This window comes from Oreochromis niloticus, linkage group LG11 (genome assembly GCF_001858045.2).
Source record: "Oreochromis niloticus isolate F11D_XX linkage group LG11, O_niloticus_UMD_NMBU, whole genome shotgun sequence".
NCBI lineage: Eukaryota > Metazoa > Chordata > Actinopteri > Cichliformes > Cichlidae > Oreochromis > Oreochromis niloticus.
The window spans coordinates 348,507-371,156 of NC_031976.2; the positions used below are offsets into that span (position 1 = coordinate 348,507).

Genomic DNA, 22,650 nt, shown 5'->3' on the forward strand with positions numbered 1-22,650 from the left:
GTGGAGGGAGGGTGGATAGATGAATGACACCGATCATTCATCTAGCCACCCTCAGCATTAGTGGTTTTCACTACTTAGCACCTGCATTATTCACCAGATCTGCCTCCCTGCAACACCTATCGTGTCTCCAAAATGAGTATATGAGAACACCTTTATATGACAGGCAAAAGCACAGGGACAGAGCAGGACTGTGTAAAGTGCAGGCTAACAGCGGTCCAAAGGTGCATGAGGAGATGACCTTGAAGCAACATTTGACCAAATTAAAAACAAGTCTTATTTATTTATTTGGCATGGAGAGTGTTACTGGAACAATGTTCTCCTACATTCTTGTTTTAGATTTGAGTTTTTGGAGGTCTGCCTACATATCCCACCATCAGCAGGAGAGTGTATCTCTGAGCACAGCCTTACTTTACAACACATGGTTGGATTCATCGCTGGTTTGGTGTTGATACGGAAAAATGAAAATCCTTATCAACACCCCTGAACCCAAATCCACAGTGCAGCCCTGAACCTGGACTGCCAGTGGGACCGAATGAAGAATTACAGTGTAACACTGTTACATGTGTGTATGATCAACCTTTTCAAATCCTTTCACTGTCAGACTTTGTTTAAACAACATCAGCACACTTACACACACACAGTGACCATAACAATAATAACGGATATGAACAACACTCACTGTGCTCTGTTAGACAGCGTGGTTTCACTCATGACCTGCACATGTGTCAGACTGATGATCATAGTTACAGGTGAGTAATAAGCTCAGTATGTACACATATACTTTAAGGACGATGTCCTAACCCGATCCAGCTGGGGGTGCTAGAGGACGTGTAAGTGTAGCAGTGTGTAGTGAGCCGTGTGTGTGTGTGTGTGTGTGTGTGTGTGTGTGTGTGTGTGTACCTGTGTTCGAAGGATCTCCCCTTTGGTAAGCTGCATGTCTCCAGTGAGTTCTTTCACAGTGATGCCCAGTGGCTCCAGCCGCTTACCAAAGTAGTTCGTCATCTCAGCCGCCAAGGCTTTCATTGGAGCCACATATACGATCTACAGAGAGAGTGGCGTGAAATGAATGTGAGTGGAGGAAGGTTGTAGACGGGGCTGAAAGGACACTGTGGTGATAAATGAGCAAAGAGGGGCAGGATCATTTGTTCCCCAGCTACCAGCACAAATCAGTTTATTGTGAAATATTACAGCACTCGCATGGATAAAATGTAATGGTGATGTATGAAAAGCAGCTATTGTCACTGCTGGTGTTTGTCAGAGTGTGTACGCGCTTTTATACACAGAACAAAGACTCTGGATGTCTGCATTATTGATGTGTGTGTGTGGATCTGACACTGGGTTTAAGACCAGTGCTTTTAGACCAAGCTGTCAACACTGAGTCTGTTTCCAACTGTTGCTATTTTTCATTTTGACCACCGTGAGCTTCTGTTTTTCTAAATCCAGCACTGACAGTTGAACGCTAACTATGAGACCAGAAACAGTGGGACGAGCGCCGTGTGGCTTTAAAGTGCGTACGTTAATCAACTGTTTTATTATGCTTCTGCCATTATTTTGTAAAAACTCAATCTTAAACAGCTGATCTCGGCATCTAAGCCGTCTCCAACACCGAAATTCCCGTCGTGATTTCTAGCTTTTCTCTGGTGACACTATTGAGCTGTTTTCTCAGGTGGCTCATAATAATGAGGTCATCATTTTATTCACCAATAAAATTTGATATCAAAAACAATCAATCACACCTGTCAGTCAAATCCAATGCATCACAACAGCTAACACATTTGACCCTAGTGCAGCTTATTGGATCATCACTCAGTCCATCTGGTCAGCTTCAGCCTCAGTCTGAAGAAAACACCAGGACTGTCTCGACTGTTCAGTAGTCAGCAAAGACTACTTTCTCTTTGCTCGAGCACAGACACATTCATACACATAAACCGTGTCAGCTGTGTGAACATGAGGCTGATTAGGTCAGCCCAGATTAAATGCAGGCTCATTTCTGTGAATGAAAATGTTTAAAAATCATTTAGCATCAACCTTTAATACAAAGGCTGTTTTATGAAACGTCAAACCTCTGTAACATGTAACAAAGTAACACTTAGTCCCTCAGCAGGCACATTAGATGTGAACTTTTACAGCTGTAAGGCAGGAAACTCACTGTTAAAGTGCTTCAATCTGCAGTTTTCCATCCCTGAAATGTCATTGGCTGATTGTAGATAAGGCCTGTTCCAGGTAATAATGCACACTTCTCACAAGAATTAAGGGAACACTCGACCCAAAGTCAGAAATACACCCCTGCCCAGTGAGGAAGCATACACCCATTTAACCTGCTTTGGTACCTATCAGAGTAACAACAGCTGCTCTGTGCAGCCAACATCAGAGAACCCCAAAAAGCAATGGTTTGGTGGGCGGTGCCAACTGCCCACTGCTCTCTCCTTACACTTCCTGTCTGTTGATGCTTTTCGCTCGTTCCCTTCTCAGCAATGACAGCATGAGATGGTACCATTAGACTGACTGCTCTAGTATTTAGCATCATCAGTGCTGTAGATCCTTTCAGACTCACAAGACAATCCAGGTAAACATTATTATTGGAGTTAAACAACACGGAAACTGTACAAATCAACAGAACAATCTAAGCATCTTAAAGGAAGTAACATCCCATAACTCCAGCTCCCCTTGACTTCAGCCTATCAGAGCAGTCCTATTAACTCCCTGCCTGAAATCTCAGCGAGTGATCTGAATCCCTGCAGGGCTTGTGTGAAATTTCACCAAGGAGCAAACTGAATCTCCGGGACTCGTGTTCAAAGGCTCCGAGCTGGAGTGACACTACAAACAGGAAGCAGTTATCACAAAGACATCTTTCCTTGACAGATCAGTATACTACAGCCATTTCAGCATAAACAGCACTAATAAGTGTATCTGATGTGTGTGTATATGCCAGCATCACACCTTGAATTCATCTTTCTTAATGACACCACTGGGCTGCAAGTGCTGACGGATTTCATGGAGAACTGTCAGCATGGCGATGTTGGTCTTGCCAGCACCGGTTGGAGCACAGATCAGGAGGTTCTCATTGGTGTTGTAGGCCGTCTCGAACACTATGGACTGAATCCTGTTCAGGCGCTTCATGCCCTTGAACACCAGCTGCCCAATCTGTGGAAATAAGACAAGCACACAGAATTACGACTAACACCCCATTTACTAGGACGCACCTGAAAACCATGTGTTCAAATATGTGTGATTAGCAGTGCTGCGTTACTTTGTGACCGACCTGTGTCCGTACAGAGTGTCTGTGAATCAAACAAACAGAAAAGGACCACAGAAGCAAAGACACATTCAAAACATCCTGTCATCTTGCACAGGAGATGTATTTGCAACCCACATGTGTGCTGTAGTGGGTGTGGACATAACAGATCCCGCCCCCTGCCCCCTCACAAGCTCACACCCCTTGATATGCAACAGGAAGGTAGACGCTAACAATCATTGTATCATTATATCACTTTGTAACAAATAAAGATTAGTGATTAAGCACCTTTAAACACTGGCTATCATCTGATGATTCTTGTCTCTGGTTTTACACAGACGGACAGGAGGGAGGAAAGTCTTCACCATGACACTTAGCTATCCTGGACATCCCTAACACACTGAAGCTGCAGGTCAGCCTGTGCAGTCTGGAGGTCTACACAGGACTTTCACACACACACTGTGAATACTTCTGAATGTCATATTTGTGTTTTTTATTTTCAATAAAATGTTAGCACACTGACTGATGAGGTGCTGCCCATGTTTAGATATAACACAGTCTAATTACATTGAATTTATATCCATGTATCAACATGATCCATGTGGCTGAGTAATAATAAAGTAACAATGCTGTTGGTAATTCCTATTTGAAGCCACTGATATCAGTTGTCACATGTATGTTGTTTGTCATTTATTTTGAAGAGACCAGCAGAATCACTGTCCTGCACTTCATCCATTCACATGTGTCCAGACGTGAAGCTTCTGGATATACAGGCCATGAATCTTAGACATGTGATATTCTGTCATGACTGACGGGCGGCGCGTGTGCCAGAAGACATTGGTTTTCTAATGTCAGCACAAAACCGCCATACACATATTCTCCATCAAATAAACTGGCAACATCCATATTTAATGTTAAAATCTGAATTCATAATGCATGTGCACTGAATAATTCTGCAGGTCAACATGCTCCTTTCTGCTAAATAAAAGGCAGGATATTTGAATCCAGCCCACTGTGATAACCTCCCACTGTGACTGTAAAATGTGACTCTTGTGGTATTTTGGGTTCAGATAAACTGAGCAGAATCAGGTCATGTTGTTAAACTAAACTGTGGGAATGTAAAGACTTAGGGCCATACCTGTACAACAAACCCTGGTAGGTACTGACGCAGCTCTGGACTGGTTGCCTGGTTGCCCTTGGCAACTAGATCTGGGCCAATGCCAACTATTCAGTGCAGTCGCCCTCGCAACGGCATTTTTTATGACAGAAACATGCTGCAGACTCCTCTCTTCATTGTGTTGACATGCAGTCAGACAGGTGATCAGTTACAGTCCGTGTCAGTGACTCAGCCTCAGCGTGAACAGAAACTGGAAAATTAAAAAGCATGAAGGAGGACGAATGTATGTGCTGAGACCAGCTGTCACTCACCCTGGCCTCTGTCTGCCTTCACTATGGCAACAGAGTGTGGGTGATGGCCCTCAATCTCACACTGCCTCTGATAAGGACAGAAACCGCCACTGTGAAGGACAGTTGGCGCCACATACACACACACACACACACACACACAAACACACACACACACACTACAAACACACACACACACACTACAAACACACACGCACACACACTACATACACACACACACACACACACACACACACACACACTACAAACACACACACACACACACACTACAAACACACACACACACACACACACACACTACAAACACACACGCACACACACTACATACACACACACACACACACACACACACTACAAACACACACACACACACTACAAACACACACACACACACTACAAACACACACACACACACACACACACACTACAAACACACACGCACACACACTACATACACACACACACACACACACACACTACAAACACACACACACACACACACAAACACACACACACACACTACAAACACACACACACACACTACAAACACACACGCACACACACTACATACACACACACACACACACACACACACACACACTACAAACACACACACACACACACACTACAAACACACACACACACACACACACACACTACAAACACACACGCACACACACTACATACACACACACACACACACACACACTACAAACACACACACACACACACACACACACACACACACACACACACACTACAAACACACACACACACACACACTACAAACACACACACACACACACACACACACACACACACTACAAACACACTACAAACACACACACACGCACGCACACACACTACAAACACACACACACACACGCACACACACACACTACAAACACACACACACGCACGCACACACACTACAAACACACACACACACACGCACGCACACACACTACAAACACACACACACACACACACACACTACAAACACACACACACACACGCACGCACACACACTACAAACACACACACACACACACACTACAAACACACACACACACACACTACAAACACACACACGCACACACAAACACACACACACACACACACACACACACACACACACAAACACACACACACACAAACACAGGGGAGAGTGGAAACAGAGCTGCTGCACAGGTGAGGCTTTTCCTTCTTGAGCAGAACAAGCAAAGTCCAAAACCACGAGAAATGTGAATAAAACCATATCATGTCATGGATGTGCTTTTTAAAAAAACAAACAAATCACACATGCACACATTTTACACACACATATTGATAACCATTTTAAACAGTGACCTTAAACTGATTATTAGTAGAGATGGACCGATCCGATATTACGTATCGGTATCGGTCCGATACTGACGTAAATTACTGGATCAGATATCGGAGAGAAATAAAAAATGTAATCTGATCCATTAAATATCACAAAAGCACCTCACAAAACTTGCGACACGGCGTAACTCGGCTCATAACCGTAGCAGTCGGAGCAGTGTGCTCACGTGATAGAGCGGCTGTGTGTATTTGTAGCCTCGCTACCAAACCAGCATTTCATCTCCGAGGAAGTTATCCCAGAGAGAAGTAAAGCAAGTGTGTAAGTTCATCTCTGAATGTTTGTAAAGCGTTCCCACGTTAAGCTTAACAACCGATATATGGAGCGACTGCCTCTCTCTCTCCCTCTCCTGCTGCTACTTCAATCATGAAACTGATCAATGATCAGCTGATCGGCTTTTCTGTCGCGAGTCCGTCTCTCTTCTTTGTTTTTGGCCCACTTTGCACCAGAAAGAGGAAACCAGCGGCTGAACAACAGAAGCACGTTTAAGCTTGATAAGCTGTTGTTAGAATGTATTTAATATTACTTTCTACACCAGGATCCTTTTCTACGTAGCTGACGGCTGGTAACTGTGCAGGGGCGGATCTAGCAAAGTGTAGCCAGGGGGGCCGATAGGGCATGAACAGGGAAAAGGGGGGCACAAAGACATACTTTTCTTTCTTATTCTCATTTAAAATGTCGAGCTTTTAATAAATAATTATCTGAATCTTACACCCAAAGTTTTAATCTGATGTAAAATGTATAGAAGTCCATTACTGTATATAGTAACTGTTAAGTCTAATATACCCTAGTAAGCTATAGTACTTTTTCCTTTGGGAAGGTACCATCTGTGCAGTCTGCAGTTCTGTTGAAGAAAGATGTTGAATCTATTTAATTATTCTTGAAAAATAATTTATTTCTGTGCATTTTTTTTTCACCCTGCATCAAATTAAAGTTGATTACGTCGATTAAGCATCATGAGGTGGAGGGTGGGGGGGTGGTTCCCTATTTTGTTTTTTTACTGGGAGTTTGCAACCCTATTAGTTAGGTTGCTTAATATTTCTGCTAAGTACTCTTTAAAATACCAGAATAGGGAGGATGGAGCAGGTTTAAGTTTATTAGATTGATCAGTGTTGCTGAACTATGAAATATTTTGGGTGCAGTGTATTTTTTACATACAGGTATAACAGAATAGCTTTAGCGTTGTTGTTTATTTAAACTTGAGGATGAACTTATACAAAATGCAGCAAGATATTAAAAAACTGTTTTATTGATTAAAAAACACACTATATCGGATTCATATCGGTATCGGCAGATATCCAAATTTATGATATCGGTATCGTGCCATCTCTAATTATTAATAGTGATAACCTGAGTCTGTGGGTTACTGTCAGCAGTGAGAATGCTTCCTGAAAACTTACAGAAACACGGTTATGAAATGCAAACGAGATTATCATAGGGCATAAAAGCCACTGTCCCTCCAAGCTGACTCACACGCTGAGGTGACTACTCACTGACAGCATCTCAGATCCTGTATAAAAGGATTGTGAACACAATACTTTTCATCTACGGTTTGTGTTTTCACTCACAGGTGAATGCAAATACATTTCCACTCAGTGTGGAAAAAGAAAGTGGTGTAAAGGTGGTGGAAACAAACTTAATTCAGGTACAATAACATGAAGACCTGACTTAAATGATGATTACAGAGACTGTGGTGCAAACAAACTCAATCGATATGCATTTTCATCAAACGATGAAAGGTGTGTATCTGTTTTTTTAAATGTTGTTTCTCCAAAGTTGATCCACAGCAGAAAGAGGCAGGTGATGTGTACGAGAATAAAAAAGAGGTCATGTGATTACTGACATGGTGACTTGGTGTTCTCTCTCTCTGCAGTAGAGTATCACTTCCTGTTCCAACACACAGTGGTGTTTCTGAGTAGCTTATCTGCACAGCAATTTAACTAAAAACTTTTAGATACATTCTGTTTTAATAGTATAATCTTCACGTGCTTCATCCGAAGCACACTTTCTGTGTACTCACTACCTAATTTATAGCAAAGTATTCACTCACTGTGTCTGTACTGCTTCGCTAGCTTAGTTTAGCTCGTAACCAACTCACTAGCACCATGGCTACTTCACCTGTCCCTCCTACACTTTCCTGCTCATTGTGTCAGATGCTTAGTTACTCCTCGGCCTCATTTAGCAGTAATGACAGCCTATCTGCAGCTCTGGAGGCCAGGATTACTGAATTGGAGACTCGGCTTCGCACCCTTCATTCACCCGTAGCTAGCCAGGCCCCTGTAGCTGGTGCAGCCGAAGATAGCGTAGGCCCCGCTAGCTGTTCCCCGGCAGACCCCAAGCAGCTGGGGAAAGAGGGCGGCTGGGTGACGGTGAGGAGGAAGCATAGTCTTAAACAGAAGCACCAGGTACACCACCAACATGTTCATTAGGCACATTAGGCTTCAAACTTTCCATTTTGCTAAAGCATGTAGTTAGGGCTGGATCAAGTGACCCTGAATCCTCCCTTAGTTATGCTGCAATAGGTGTAGGCTGCCGGGGGATTCCCATGATGCTCTGGGTGTTTCTTCTTCACTCACTATGTGTTAATAGACCTCTCTGCATCGAATCATATCTGTTATTAATCTCTGTCTCTCTTCCACAGCATGTCTTTATCCTGTCTTCCTTCTCTCACCCCAACCGGTCGCAGCAGATGGCCCCGCCCCTCCCTGAGCCTGGTTCTGCCGGAGGTTTCTTCCTGTTAAAAGGGAGTTTTTCCTTCCCACTGTCGCCAAAGTGCTTGCTCATAGGGGGTCATATGATTGTTGGGTTTTTCTCCGTATGTATTATTGTGGGGTCTACCTTACAATATACAGTCGTGAGAAAATTAGGACACCCCATGAAAGCCTGTATATTTTAAAATATATTTGGACATATGGATATTTAATATAAATTTACTGAGGGATCCAAATAATATAACTAAATGATTAAAAAATAAGAAAAGCGTCGTCAGAACTTTATGTGAAATGTAATTTAAAAAGAATGCAATTTCTGGTGAGGGATAGATTAGGACACCCTCACATGTTATCCCAATTAAAATGGTTAAAATCACACACAGGTGTATCACACCAGGTGCACATGATCAGTACATCGTTACCCAGCATTTTAAAGGAGCCTTGCCATATTTAAACCTCAGATTGAGTTTGGCGTGCTCCTGACTGTTGAAGTGTTGAAGTGAGCGCCATGGTGAAATCTAAAGAGCTCTGTGATCCTCTCAGAAAGAAGATTGTGGCCGCTTATGAGTCTGGTAAGGGATTCAAAAAGATCTCAAAACAATGTGACATCAGCAATTCCACCATCCGGAAAATTGTTTACAAGTGGAGGACATTCAAAACAACTGCCACCATGCGCAGGTCTGGCCTTCCAAGCATATTCACCCCCAGAGCAGACCGCAAGATGCTCAAAAAACCTAAAATGTCATCACAGGAACTACAGCAGGCTCTCTACTGTCGATGTGAACGTGCATGACTCTACTATCAGAAGGAGACTACACAAGTTTGACTTTCATGGAAGGTGTGCAAGGAGGAAACCTTTGCTCTCTAAGAGGAACATTAAGGCCAGACTGAAGTTTGCCAGAGTGAACGTAGACAAAGACCATAACCTCTGGAATAATGTTCTCTGGACAGATGAGTGTAACACTGAATTATTTGGACACCAGAGCAGTAGACATGTTTGAGGTAAACCAAACACAGCCTAAAGAAAAGAACCTCACACCAGCTGTGAAGCATGGAGGTGGCAGTGTCCTAGTTTGGGGATGCTTTGCTGCAGCACCTGGCCAGCTCACCATCATAGAATTCTACTGTGTATCAGAGGGTGAAGAACACATGAAACCATCTGGTAAAAAATTAAAGCTGAAGCAGAACTGGACACTGCAACATGACCCAAATCATACCAGCAAATCCACCAAGGACTGGCTAAAACTAAGCAGAGAGTCCTGGATTGGCCAAGTGAAAGCTCTGATCTTAATCCCATTGAGATGCTGTGGGGTGACCTGAAACAGGCTGTACATGCAAGAAACCCTCAAACATCTCACAGCTGAAAGAATTCTGCATTGAGGAGTGGACCAAACTTGCTTCTGATCGACGTCAGAGACTGGTAGAAGGCTACAAAAGGAGCCTCACTGAAGTTATATCAGCCCAAGGCAGCAACACATTTTATTAGGGGGCAGGGTGTCCTAACTTTTTCCTCCATTAAAATACACATTTTTGTTCATATCTTCTTTTAGATGGGTAATTTTTTTTTTATTTTTGATGTTTAATTGCAATTAAGTCACTTTCTTTTCCAGTAATACATGAAAACATGATTGGACATTGATATGTGAACATTTATTAATAAAGAACCGATTATTTAATGGGGCGTGCTAATTTTCTCACATGACTATAAAGCGCCTTGAGGCGACTGTTGTTGTGATTTGGCGCTATAGAAATAAAATTGAATTAAACTGAATTAAAATAGAATTATAGAATTCTATTTCCATAATTATAATATAGAATGATAAAATTATAATAATATAATTCTCATTCTAAGTTCTCATTGACCCAGCTGACCATTACAGATAATAAAACTTGGAGTGCTCCTCCTTTCTTCTGTGCTGCACTTCTCTCTCACTAAGGCTTCTTCAGGATGCCTTAAGCTTAGACAGCAGTATTATTTATTCAAGGATTCATTAGAAATATGTCATCACTTTCCTCTTCCCCTCGTTTCAATCCAACCCTCATAGAAAGAAATAATTAAAGATGTGCATGTCAGGCAAGGATATGCGGAGTGCTGTTCGGAAGTTGGCCCCACAGCCCAGAAGGGAAGAAGTTATTAATGCATCAAAGAGCAACTTTATTAGAGTCCACTTAAGCTGGAAGCAGTAAGTGGCTGTGGTTTCAGCTAGGTAGGGTGGGGGCCCACAGGCTTGTGATGAGGACGCTGGTATAGCCGTGAATGCTTACGTGTGACAACTTGGACATTTTGGGCCAGAGTTATTAACCAGGACTAATTAACATAATAATATCATCACCATAAATAACGCCCTAATTTATGAGCACAAACATCGGTGATTTCACTGGTCAGTGTGTGCTACCAGAGCCCAGCTGGACATGGAGCCTATCCCAGCTGTGATAGGGCACAAAGTGGACAGAGTGCTGGTCTATCACAGGCTTTCCATATATATCTAATTACTAAACAATAAATAGAAGTGCAAGCACATAAGTGTCCAGTATGAATAAACAGTTTGCTTTTACACTGTGGGTTCAGTTAAAATAATACAGATATGACTCTGTCACAGCCAGTGTTGGGGAGTATTTACATATTTAAAATACAAAATATGAGTAACTGTATTCCGTTACAGTTACCGTTTAAAAAGGTGGTATTCAGAATACAGTTACTTTGTTGTAATAAAGGGATTACACGGTGGTCTTTTCCAGGCTGTCCCCTCTCTATTTTTAGTAATTCCACGCCGGTGGAAACCCAAACAAAACACACATTAAGGCATAGCCCTAAAGAATGTAGCCTCATGGGCAGTGTAGTCCGTGCTGCAGGGAGAATGGACTGCCATACCCGTGATGTGTCTGTGAGCGAGGGAGGGAGAGAAAGGAAAAGTCCGAGCTGTCACCGAGCAGAAACGGGAGCTGGAAGCATGTAAATATAATAATAACCACAGCAGCCAAGAAGAGTGCCCGATGAGCCCAGCTGTAAGTAAGCTATTAAGACTCGACTGTACACTGTGTTCGTGTTTTCCTCCCAAACAATAAGTTCTGTTGGAGCAGCCTTTCAACGCCTCTCTGTCTCTCGCTAGCAAAGTTGACCCAGACAACAAAGTAAAGCTAGTTTTCGGCTCCAGCAGATTTCAGGAACAACATCGGAGGAATCTGTTCAGAGGAGTGCAGCTAAGATCCTGTGTGTCTCCCAGGTGTTGGAGTTTATACAGATGTAAAATAAAACTCCTCCTTCCACGACTCCAGTAGTAAAGGTAAGTGTTTGTGTTGGCAAAACACATTTTCATCAAAGTGAGAAACAGTAACTGAATAGTGATCTCAGTCCACCAGGATACTACACTTTGACTTATGAATATTCACTTTATAATTACCACTCACTAAGCTTTTAGGAGAGCACCCTCGCACTCTGTCCTGTGGCTCTGTGACGACCAGAGACCCTTAACGATCACTCCAGCGCCCAGTCCTCATTTTGATTTATCGACTTCTTCTGTTATAATGAAACGGCAGTGTCCCCACACTTCTTAAAGATGCTAATTAATGCAAATGCATGCCCGCCCCAGTATTCACCTTGAGGTAAAGCTTACATGTTGTAAACACAAAGTTGTCATAATTTAATGATCTTTGGAAATCTTTAGTGCTTTTATTCTCTCTTTAAAGCCTCTGCAGATACATTGTTATGTTAATGTATGCACGCGCATCTTCCAATTGGAGATCCAGCTGTGCCTGCCATAGCATGTCTCAAGGGTGTGATACCAACGTTGTGGGGAGGTAGTTACTATAAAATGCAGTGTGCATTAGCCAGCTGTAACAAACAAGCAGGCTTGCTTTGTCTTGCTCATTAAGAACTGCAGCAGGTGGAGACTGGACCAAGAGCTGGACACGACGTGCTCCGAACACATCAGGGCAGAAGGCTCGGTATTTTAAGGTTTGGCATGTGGAGATTTTCATTTGTTTAATGACAAAATGGATGTAAAACTATTAAAGTACCGTATTTTCTGGACAATAGAGCGCACCTGTATATAAGCCGCATCCGCTCTATTTAAAAAAAAAAAAAAGATATACAAGCCGCACCCGGCTATAAGCCGCAGATATCTATGTTGAAAAATTAGCTGCATGTACAGAACGATTTTGTACTGTAAATGTACATGTATGCACCTGAATAGATTCTTTCCAAACAGTGCCTTTTAACACGGCAGCAACTTTGCTGATTAAAACAGAACAGAACCAAGAGAAAATAACCGGTATTTATTTACCTTCATTTCTCCTGTGTTTGAAACCACAAGTCACTTTAATCATCTTCGCTGAAACCCATGAAGTCGTCTTCTTCAGTGTTGGAGTTGAACAGCCTCAGACGCGCTTCGTCACATCTGTCTCTCCATCAGTCTCGCTCTCTGTGTCACTGCCATCCTCCGGTGAAGTTGGCTCTGAAGGTGCGCCGCTGTCTTCGCGCAGCAGTCCAGCCTTTCGGAACCCGTTGGTGATGGTGGATTCTTTCACAGCACTCCACGCTGTTAGGATCCACTGACAGACATCAGAAAAGGATGCTTTTCGCATGCGGCCAGTTTTTGTGAATGACTTCTCACCGCTTATCATCCAAGTCTCCCACTCAACCCGGAGTGCAGCTTTAAATGCCCGATTCACACTGATGTCAAGTGGCTGCAAATACTTTGTTGTACCTCCAGGAATCACAGCTGGAATGGAGTTTGTTTTCTTGATCGCTGCTTTCACAGAATCTGTGATCTGGGCCCTCATGCTATCCAAAACAAGCAGTGCTTTTATCTGGTGAAAAAATTCCCCCAGGTGCTTGCCATAGCACTCCGTTAACCATTCCTTCATTAGGCCTCCTATCATCCACCCTTTGGTGTTAACTTTGACCACTATGCCTTTCGGGAGTTGTTCTTTCGGCATAGTTATGCGCTTGAAAATCACCATTGGTGGAAGTTTTTGTCCGGATGCCGTGCATGCCAGAACGCAGGTGAAGTGCGTCCTCTCATGGCCTGTTGTTTTCAACAACACGGATGATGCACCTGTCTTGTTAATGGTCCTGGTCAGAGGCAGATCAAATGTTAAAGGTACTTCATCCATACTGATTATGTCGTCTGGTCCGATGGAGTTTTCTTGTATCTTTGTTTCAACAAATTTGTGTAAGTTTTCAACTTTTTCCTGATAGTCAGGGGGGAGTTGCTGACAGAGAGTGGTCCGTGCCCTGATGGACAGGTTTTTACGTCTCATAAATCTGAAACACCATGACGGCCCAGCTTTGAAATCTTCAATATTCATTTCGCGGGCGATTGTTTTGGCTTTCAGTCGGATCTGTACAGTGGATACACCTCGGCCACCTGCTCTCTGTGTGTTCACCCAATCCTCCAGGACATTTTCAAGTTCAGGCCACCTGCTTTTATGTCCTCTGAAAGCTTTTCTCGACTTTTGGCATTGCATGAGCTCTTCCCGCTGCCACCTCCAACGTCTCACCATAGACTCATTGACGCTAAGCTTGCGTGCAGCAGCGCGTTTTCCCTCCTGGATAGCAAGATCGATGGCCTTCAACTTAAAACTTGCATCATACGAACTTCTTCGTGTGGTTTCCATGATGACCTGTTTTGATTCTAATTCTGGTTAGAGCGCCCCCTAGCAGTGGAAGAAAAATCACAGAATAGCCCCACCTTTGTATAAGCCTCATGGTTCAAAACCTAGGAAAAAAGTAGTGGCTTATAGTCCAGAAAATACGGTAATGGAGGTTACCTTTTAAAGTTAAAGTCACTTTGGCCAATCAAAACAACCTGCTGTTGATCACATTTTTCATATATGAACTAAACAGTGGTCGTGTTTCTCGGTTGGTGCCTACTACAAAGTACTGAATTTGACTATAAGCAGAAGCAGTGAACTCTACGGTCATAGAGGCTCTTTAACTGGGTGACCTGCACCGAGTTTAGTTTCCTTTGTGTTTTCTAGATAAAGTTTGAATTTGTTTCCTCAAGTTTAGGTTGTACAATTAAATCTAATCTCATGTAAACACATTTGAGAAAGTTGTGTGCCATAGAAGGAGCCACACACACACACTTATCCACATGTGTCTGAATATTATATTTGATACTCTCCATCCAAATAAAAGCCTATGATGAGTTGCTAAAACTGTGTTATAAACGTCGCGTGTTCAGCCCCACGTAAACACTCATCACATCTGGCAGCGGGACTTTGGATGACCTGAAATAATCACAGCATTAAGCAAAGCTGGTAACAGTACAGATGTAGGGATGGGTATTGATAAGATTTTCACGATTCCGATTCCATTTTCGATTCTGTTTAACGATTCGATTCTTTATCGATTCTTTTTAAAAAGGAGAACACTAAGGTCGATTAGCTTAGATCTTTGTTTTATATCTTCTCTTTGAACAAGATAGAAATTTAGGAGTAACATGGCCTTACAAACCCAACAGTGAGATCTTAAGAGATCCACAGCCTACGGCTCTTCAATGGGGTGTCACAGGGTCCCCAGGAAAAAAAAAATTGTAAATGTAAAATAATAAAATAAATATTCTTCTGTAGCAATAACAAAGTATAACATAAATTATTCTGTAGCAATTACACAAGAATATCCAGTAATGTCCCTGCCTACAATTAAACACATTCACTTACCGAAAATCGGGGCATCTGCTGTGGCAAATGGGTGCAAGCCTTTGACCACAAACTTAGTCACTGCTCGGTGACATTCGTCTATCCTGGCCTGAAAGGAGACGCTAACGGTAGACTGCAGCGAGAACTGCCAGCCACACTCTGTCTGTCTCATCATGGTCATCTAAATGCACAGTAATGGCAGGTTTTGTAATAAGGCAGATCACACTAACATAATATGCACTGTTAGCTGATTATTTACCTGCCGCATTAACGGGAGAGGACGTGCAAACGTTACCGCTGCTGCTGGGTTGAGATTCACGAGTCCGCAGCGGAATTAAAAACACAACATTCATTTAAGGTCATCGCGTGTTTTGTGAGCAAATGCTTTTGCATATTCGTAGTGTTTCCTCTCTTAAATGAAATATCTACTTTGCAAGCATTGCAAGTTGCCCTGTTGTCATCCGTTCTCGTAAAGTATAACCAAACTTTTGAGCATTTGAGCCGCTTAGGCGCCCTGCCAGGTAAAGGACGCTCCGCAACGTGGTGACGTCATTCGGGGCGACTGGAATCGATAAGGGAATCGTTTGTAAAAATGGCAAACGATTCCAAGGAACTGAAACAGTGGGAACCGGTTCTCAACAAGAACCGGGTTTCGATACCCATCCCTATACAGATGTGTTTTTTAATTTGTTTTGTTGTTATGCCACCAGATGGCGCTGCATCGGTGTCATCTTTAAAGAAAAATGCTGCAAATCTGTTTTTTGTAGTAACATGTTTTCATGTTATACTTAACATCAGTTTACTATAAATGTTTTTCATCTCCTGTGTTGAGTACAACGTGCAGTGTTCATTATGACTTAAGGAGCATTTCAAATATGAGTCATTATTAACCTCCCAAAACCCGAACTCTTTCATGGCAGCATTTTTAATTTCTCTTTGCTATGTGGGCTGACTGGGACCTAATGAATGTAAAAACAAAGAATTACAGGAGTATAATGTCAGTATGAGTATAGTGGCAGTATAATGTCTGCGTAAGTGGATATCAGGCCCTTGTAGAGCAAAATTTAGTATTTTGGTCTACACAACCCAAAATGTGATGTCCACATATGTGGATGCCAGGTCCTAGGAGGATTAATAAGACACTAATGGTTTCCAATGCTTTTGGTTATACAGCGTTTGAAATTGTCCATTTATTGGTCCTCAGATTTAAACTGGATTCTCTCAGTTTTACACTACTTTGTTAGTCAACTGACAAATTCTACCAGTTAAGACAGACAGTCCATCAGTTAGACCTCATCATTGTGACATTAAGTCACAGCAACAGAAAGCAGACTTGGAGCCAGAGAGTCAAACTGACATTACCAGGAAAGATGCCAAGTTAATTAAGCTGACAGGAGTTGAGAAGACTTTATCAAGTGGAAATTCAAATAAAACACATCCAGTGCCAACAGCTCATTTGTTCTCCTTTCCCCAGATACATCTTTGGAGTACAGGACTGTGGCAGCCTGTTTTGTTTTTGCTACGATCAAATGTCTGAAACCACCCACCAACGCAGACCAAAACACAGACATGAGAACGGTGCTTTATTACCAACACAGACCATGATAATAACTTTTCGTTTTGTTGGAAATCAGTCTGCATCATCACAAATAAAAGTTCCCGGCTGCACTCGGCCTTGGCCACTTTAAAAATCCAGAGGGAAAGCTCTGCAGATCCCAGCTGGCTAATATAGAGCACACACATCTGTGGTCAAGCTTTCAGCAGCAGGGTTAAATAAAGTTTCTAATGAGAGCAGCTGTTTGAGTCTGGGGCAGAACCAATCTTAAAGCCCAGCTGGATCCAACAGGAATCAACATTTTCTCCAATATGAAGCTCCTCGGGCTATGAGCAAGCGTTGGCTTCATATGAAGAAGAAAAAAGTCTCTATAAAGAATCACATAGACTGTGTGAAAAGGCTGCACGCACACAGTCTGTGCTGCTGAAGGTGGCCATTCTGGACCTTGCTGAGCAGGATAAAAACTGACAGGCTCATTAACACAGCAAATATGCAGTCTATGACCATATGGGCAAACTGGGAGGACTGGGAATATTCCATCAATCCACTGCTGCTTAAAGCACACTAATTGTACCCACATAGACTGCATTAATGATCCAACAGCAACAGTTCAAAAGTCAGCATATCTGCATGTGACATGTGTTACCTCTCTCTGTGTGGGTTTAATGTGAAAGCAGGGGCCAGAGTGCCTTATAGACAACAGCCATCAGTGTTTGTTTGTGTGTCCAGTGGCTGCCTTTTAGTGTTATTGTGCATTTACTGTATAAGCTCACCATATGAGCTGCTAAACTAATTAAATTCCTGTGTGCATTGGTAATGGGAAGCTAAGAGATATAATTGTTGTCATTTTCATGCCATCCTTTTAATTACTTTCTGGTTCCATTTCATTCCATTTGAATTGACAGCCTGATCAACTTTTAATTGCCAGTTTTTGCAAACAGCTTATCAGCCTGTTCCAAGCCTGCATATAGAGTACTAAATGACCTGGCCAGACACACTCAGAAACACACACACCATCAATTCCCGAGTCTCGGGAAGCACACACATGCACAACTCTCCCCGCAGGTAGCGTTAGAGTGAGATGCAGATGCAGCAAATAGGGGGTCCATTCATTTCCCTGCAGAGCAGCAGCAGAAAGAAGAGGGCACAAACAAGGGAGATGGAGAGCTAGGAGTATGATGGAGATAGCAAACAGTGAGGTAATCCATCACTTGATCCAGAAGCACTTGCTGAAGTAGCAAAGAGGCTTGTGAGCCCAAAAACCATGAACCAACACAGCTCCAGCCTATCAATGTCAACACTGAACACTAACAGTAGTGTGTGTACATATATAACAGCAAAACACGTGTGGCGTATAGAACACATTTACAGCTTTAATGGGGTCGTTGCCATTACACACATTATCCCAACTGATGTGGATGGTAACTCTCCTCTTCAGCCCACGAGATGCAGAACGGACTGCTGTATGAATGTGTGTGTGTGTGTGTGTGTGTTTCAGTGCGTCGCACAGGTCCACGTGCACAGGTCCAGGAGCGCAGGTCCACGTGCACTGGTCCACGAGCGCACGTCCACGAGCACAGGTCCACAAGCGCAGGTCCACGAGCACAGGTCAACGTGCACAGGTCCAGGAGCGCACGTCCACGAGTGCAGGTCCACATGCACAGGTCCACGAGCACAGGTCCACGAGCACAGGTCCACGAGCACAGGTCCAGGAGTGCAGCAGGTCCACGTGCGCAGGTCAACGTGCACAGGTCCAGGAGCACAGGTCCAGGAGCGCAGGTCCAGGAGCGCAGGTCCAGGAGCGCAGGTCCACGTGCACAGGTCCAGGAGCACAGGTCAATTTCCATGGCTTTTAAACAGAACTGGTCATTCTGACTGATCAGACCAGAAGAAACGTTTTCCACTTCTCATCTCAGCCCATCTGAAATAAGCTTGAGTTCATAGAAAGCAGAACAATACATTCTACTGTTACAGAACAAAAACCTTCATCACTATTAAAATAGTCCATTAAAAACAAACTAACAACAAAACAACAGTGTCATCTCAATGAGATACGCAGATCTGGAAAATCTATCTTGTTATCTTTGAGTCTATTCACAGAGACACAACCCTCCTGTGTATAAGGCATACACAGTTAATACTGCCAGGTGAGGTATTCATTACAAAACAATGCAGGAGGAGGAAGAATGATGAAGACAAATTGAAACTAAGCCAAGCAAATAAAACCAGATGCTTTTCTTAGATAGAATAATTTTATTTCAAACATGTAAATAAAAGTGAAATAACAAGAGAGAAGAAAAGTGTCTCCATGTCTGCACAATATTTAGGATGAAGTTCAGACTTGCTGTTCCTACCCCTTATTTCAAACTCCATTATTTAAAAGTTGATATTTGGAATTGGACGTTATACAGTCCATACATGTTTAACTATATACAGGTCTACACTCATATACAGTATAGGGTTGGGCAATTGGACGAATATCTCGACTATCGACGATCATTTTTACAAGGGCAATTTATTTATTTATTTGCCCATGGGTAAGTTTGCTAATAATGATGGAGCTAACAGCAGCAGTCAACAGAAAAAAAAATATTAGCGCTGTTTTAACAGCACCCTCTTTCATGTGCGAGCAAATGCACCCTCCTCAGAGCACGCCCAAATGCTTGCTGCTGCAGAAGCTGGTGATAGCCTAGCATACTCAGCCGGATGGTGGACACGTACATGCTCATGCATTTTAGGCGTGTTTGAATACTTTGCTCGCACTATACGTCTGCACAAGTGGCACACTGCTTTGATTACATCCTTAGGTTTCCCTCTTTCATCCCAAATTGGTGACTTTTTTCAGTGCTGTCAGTGTTAACGCGCCGCCATCACGACTAACGCGATTAACAATTAACCCATCTGGAGCGGAGACTGAGTCAAAATCCCTGAAATGTCTCTGTCAACGCATTTCGGGCAGTTTGTCCAGTTTGTTCATTCTGCGCTCCAGATGGGTTGAGCGCATAAAATATTCTAATCACGTTAATTGTGATGACCGCGTTGACGCCGTATAAGGTGTTAACACTGACAGCCCTAACTTTGGGGGGAAATTAGTTCGTCCATGTTTGGACTTCTGTGTTGTAAACGTGCAAATCAGTCCGTGCATGATTACATTGCTCCGCCCATCAAAAAGTCTGCACATCCGGAAATATATCGCTGATCGTCGATTATTGTACTGATGATTGTCAGTTGGAAAATTTTTACATATCGCCCAACCCCAATACAGTACACACTAAAGCTCATAAACCAAAACAAGTGCACTTTTAAATAAACTAAGCCTGATCTTTGTGACAATAATCAGTAATAATACTGTGACAATATGATCTAAAGAAAAAAATAAAAAAATAAAAAAAGGATCCTGATATTTAATTCAACTCTAATCTGATCACAGACTGGAAGGGAAAGAACTCCACGTCAGCAGCTGCATCTCTAATTCTTAAGAAGACGTGCTGTACTATACTGTATGTGGTATACAGATGTACTATACTGTATGTGGTATGTAGATGTACTATACTGTATGTGGTATACAGATGTACTATACTGTGTATAGTATACAGATGTACTATACTGTATGTGGTATACAGATGAACTATACTGTATGTGGTATGTAGATGTACTATACTGTGTATAGCAGGGGTGCCCAATCCCAGTCCTCGAGAGCTACTGTCCTGCAGCTTTTAGATGCGTCCTTGTTCCAGCACACCTGAATCAAATGAATGGCTCGTTATCAGGCCTTTGCCAGACTTGATGGCATGCCGAATTGGTAATCCAACTATTTGATTCAGCTGTGTTGGAGTAGGGATGCATCTAAAAGCTGCAGGACAGTAGCTCTCGAGGACTGGGATTGGGCACCCCTGGTGTATAGTATACAGATGTACTATACTGTATGTGGTATGTAGATGTACTATACTGTATGTGGTATGTAGATGTACTATACTGTATGTAGTATACAGATGTACAATACTGTGTATAGTATACAGATGTACTATACTGTATGTGGTATACAGATGTACTATACTGTGTATAGTATACAGATGTACTATACTGTATGTAGTATACAGATGTACTATACTGTGTATAGTATACAGATGTACTATACTGTGTATAGTATACAGATGTACTATACTGTGTATAGTATACAGATGTACTATACTGTATGTAGTATACAGATGTACTATACTGTATGTAGTATACAGATGTACTATACTGTGTATAGTATACAGATGTACTATACTGTATGTGGTATGTAGATGTACTATACTGTATGTAGTATACAGATGTACTATACTGTGTATAGTATACAGATGTACTATACTGTATGTAGTATACAGATGTACTATACTGTGTATAGTATAAAGATGTACTATACTGTATGTGGTATGTAGATGTACTATACTGTATGTGGTATACAGATGTACTATACTGTGTATAGTATACAGATGTACTATACTGTGTATAGTATACAGATGTACTATACTGTATGTGGTATACAGATGTACTATACTGTATGTGGTATACAGATGTACTATACTGTATGTAGTATACAGATGTACTATACTGTGTATGGTATACAGATGTACTATACTGTGTATAGTATACAGATGTACTATACTGTATGTAGTATACAGATGTACTATACTGTGTATAGTATACAGATGTACTATACTGTATGTAGTATACAGATGTACTATACTGTGTATAGTATACAGATGTACTATACTGTATGTAGTATACAGATGTACTATACTGTGTATAGTATACAGATGTACTATACTGTATGTGGTATACAGATGTACTATACTGTGTATAGTATACAGATGTACTATACTGTATGTAGTATACAGATGTACTATACTGTGTATAGTATACAGATGTACTATACTGTATGTAGTATACAGATGTACTATACTGTGTATAGTATACAGATGTACTATACTGTATGTGGTATACAGATGTACTATACTGTATGTAGTATACAGATGTACTATACTGTGTATAGTATACAGATGTACTATACTGTATGTGGTATACAGATGTACTATACTGTGTATAGTATACAGATGTACTATACTGTATGTGGTATACAGATGTACTATACTGTGTATAGTATACAGATGTACTATACTGTATGTGGTATACAGATGTACTATACTGTATGTAGTATACAGATGTACTATACTGTGTATAGTATACAGATGTACTATACTGTATGTAGTATACAGATGTACTATACTGTGTATGGTATACAGATGTACTATACTGTATGTGGTATACAGATGTACTATACTGTGTATAGTATACAGATGTACTATACTGTGTATAGTATACAGATGTACTATACTGTATGTGGTATACAGATGTACTATACTGTATGTGGTATACAGATGTACTATACTGTGTATAGTATACAGATGTACTATACTGTATGTGGTATACAGATGTACTATACTGTATGTGGTATACAGATGTACTATACTGTGTATAGTATACAGATGTACTATACTGTGTATAGTATACAGATGTACTATACTGTATGTGGTATACAGATGTACTATACTGTATGTGGTATACAGATGTACTATACTGTGTATAGTATACAGATGTACTATACTGTATGTGGTATACAGATGTACTATACTGTATGTGGTATACAGAT

At 41.8% G+C, this 22,650-nt stretch overlaps 1 protein-coding gene across 7 annotated transcripts in view; it reads right to left on the reverse strand.

The window, feature by feature from the left end:
- The window catches only part of ascc3 (activating signal cointegrator 1 complex subunit 3), a 146,431-nt gene that overhangs the window by 77,045 nt on the left and 46,736 nt on the right, over nucleotides 1–22,650 (reverse strand). For all 7 annotated transcript variants that reach the window (XM_025911366.1, XM_005459407.4, XM_005459406.4 and 4 more), the window contains exons 9-10: nucleotides 2,941–3,144; nucleotides 901–1,041 (exon numbers count right to left, since the gene is read on the reverse strand). In XM_025911366.1, the coding sequence (XP_025767151.1) occupies nucleotides 901–1,041; nucleotides 2,941–3,144 (345 nt within the window). The remainder of the gene's footprint in view (nucleotides 1–900; nucleotides 1,042–2,940; nucleotides 3,145–22,650) is intronic.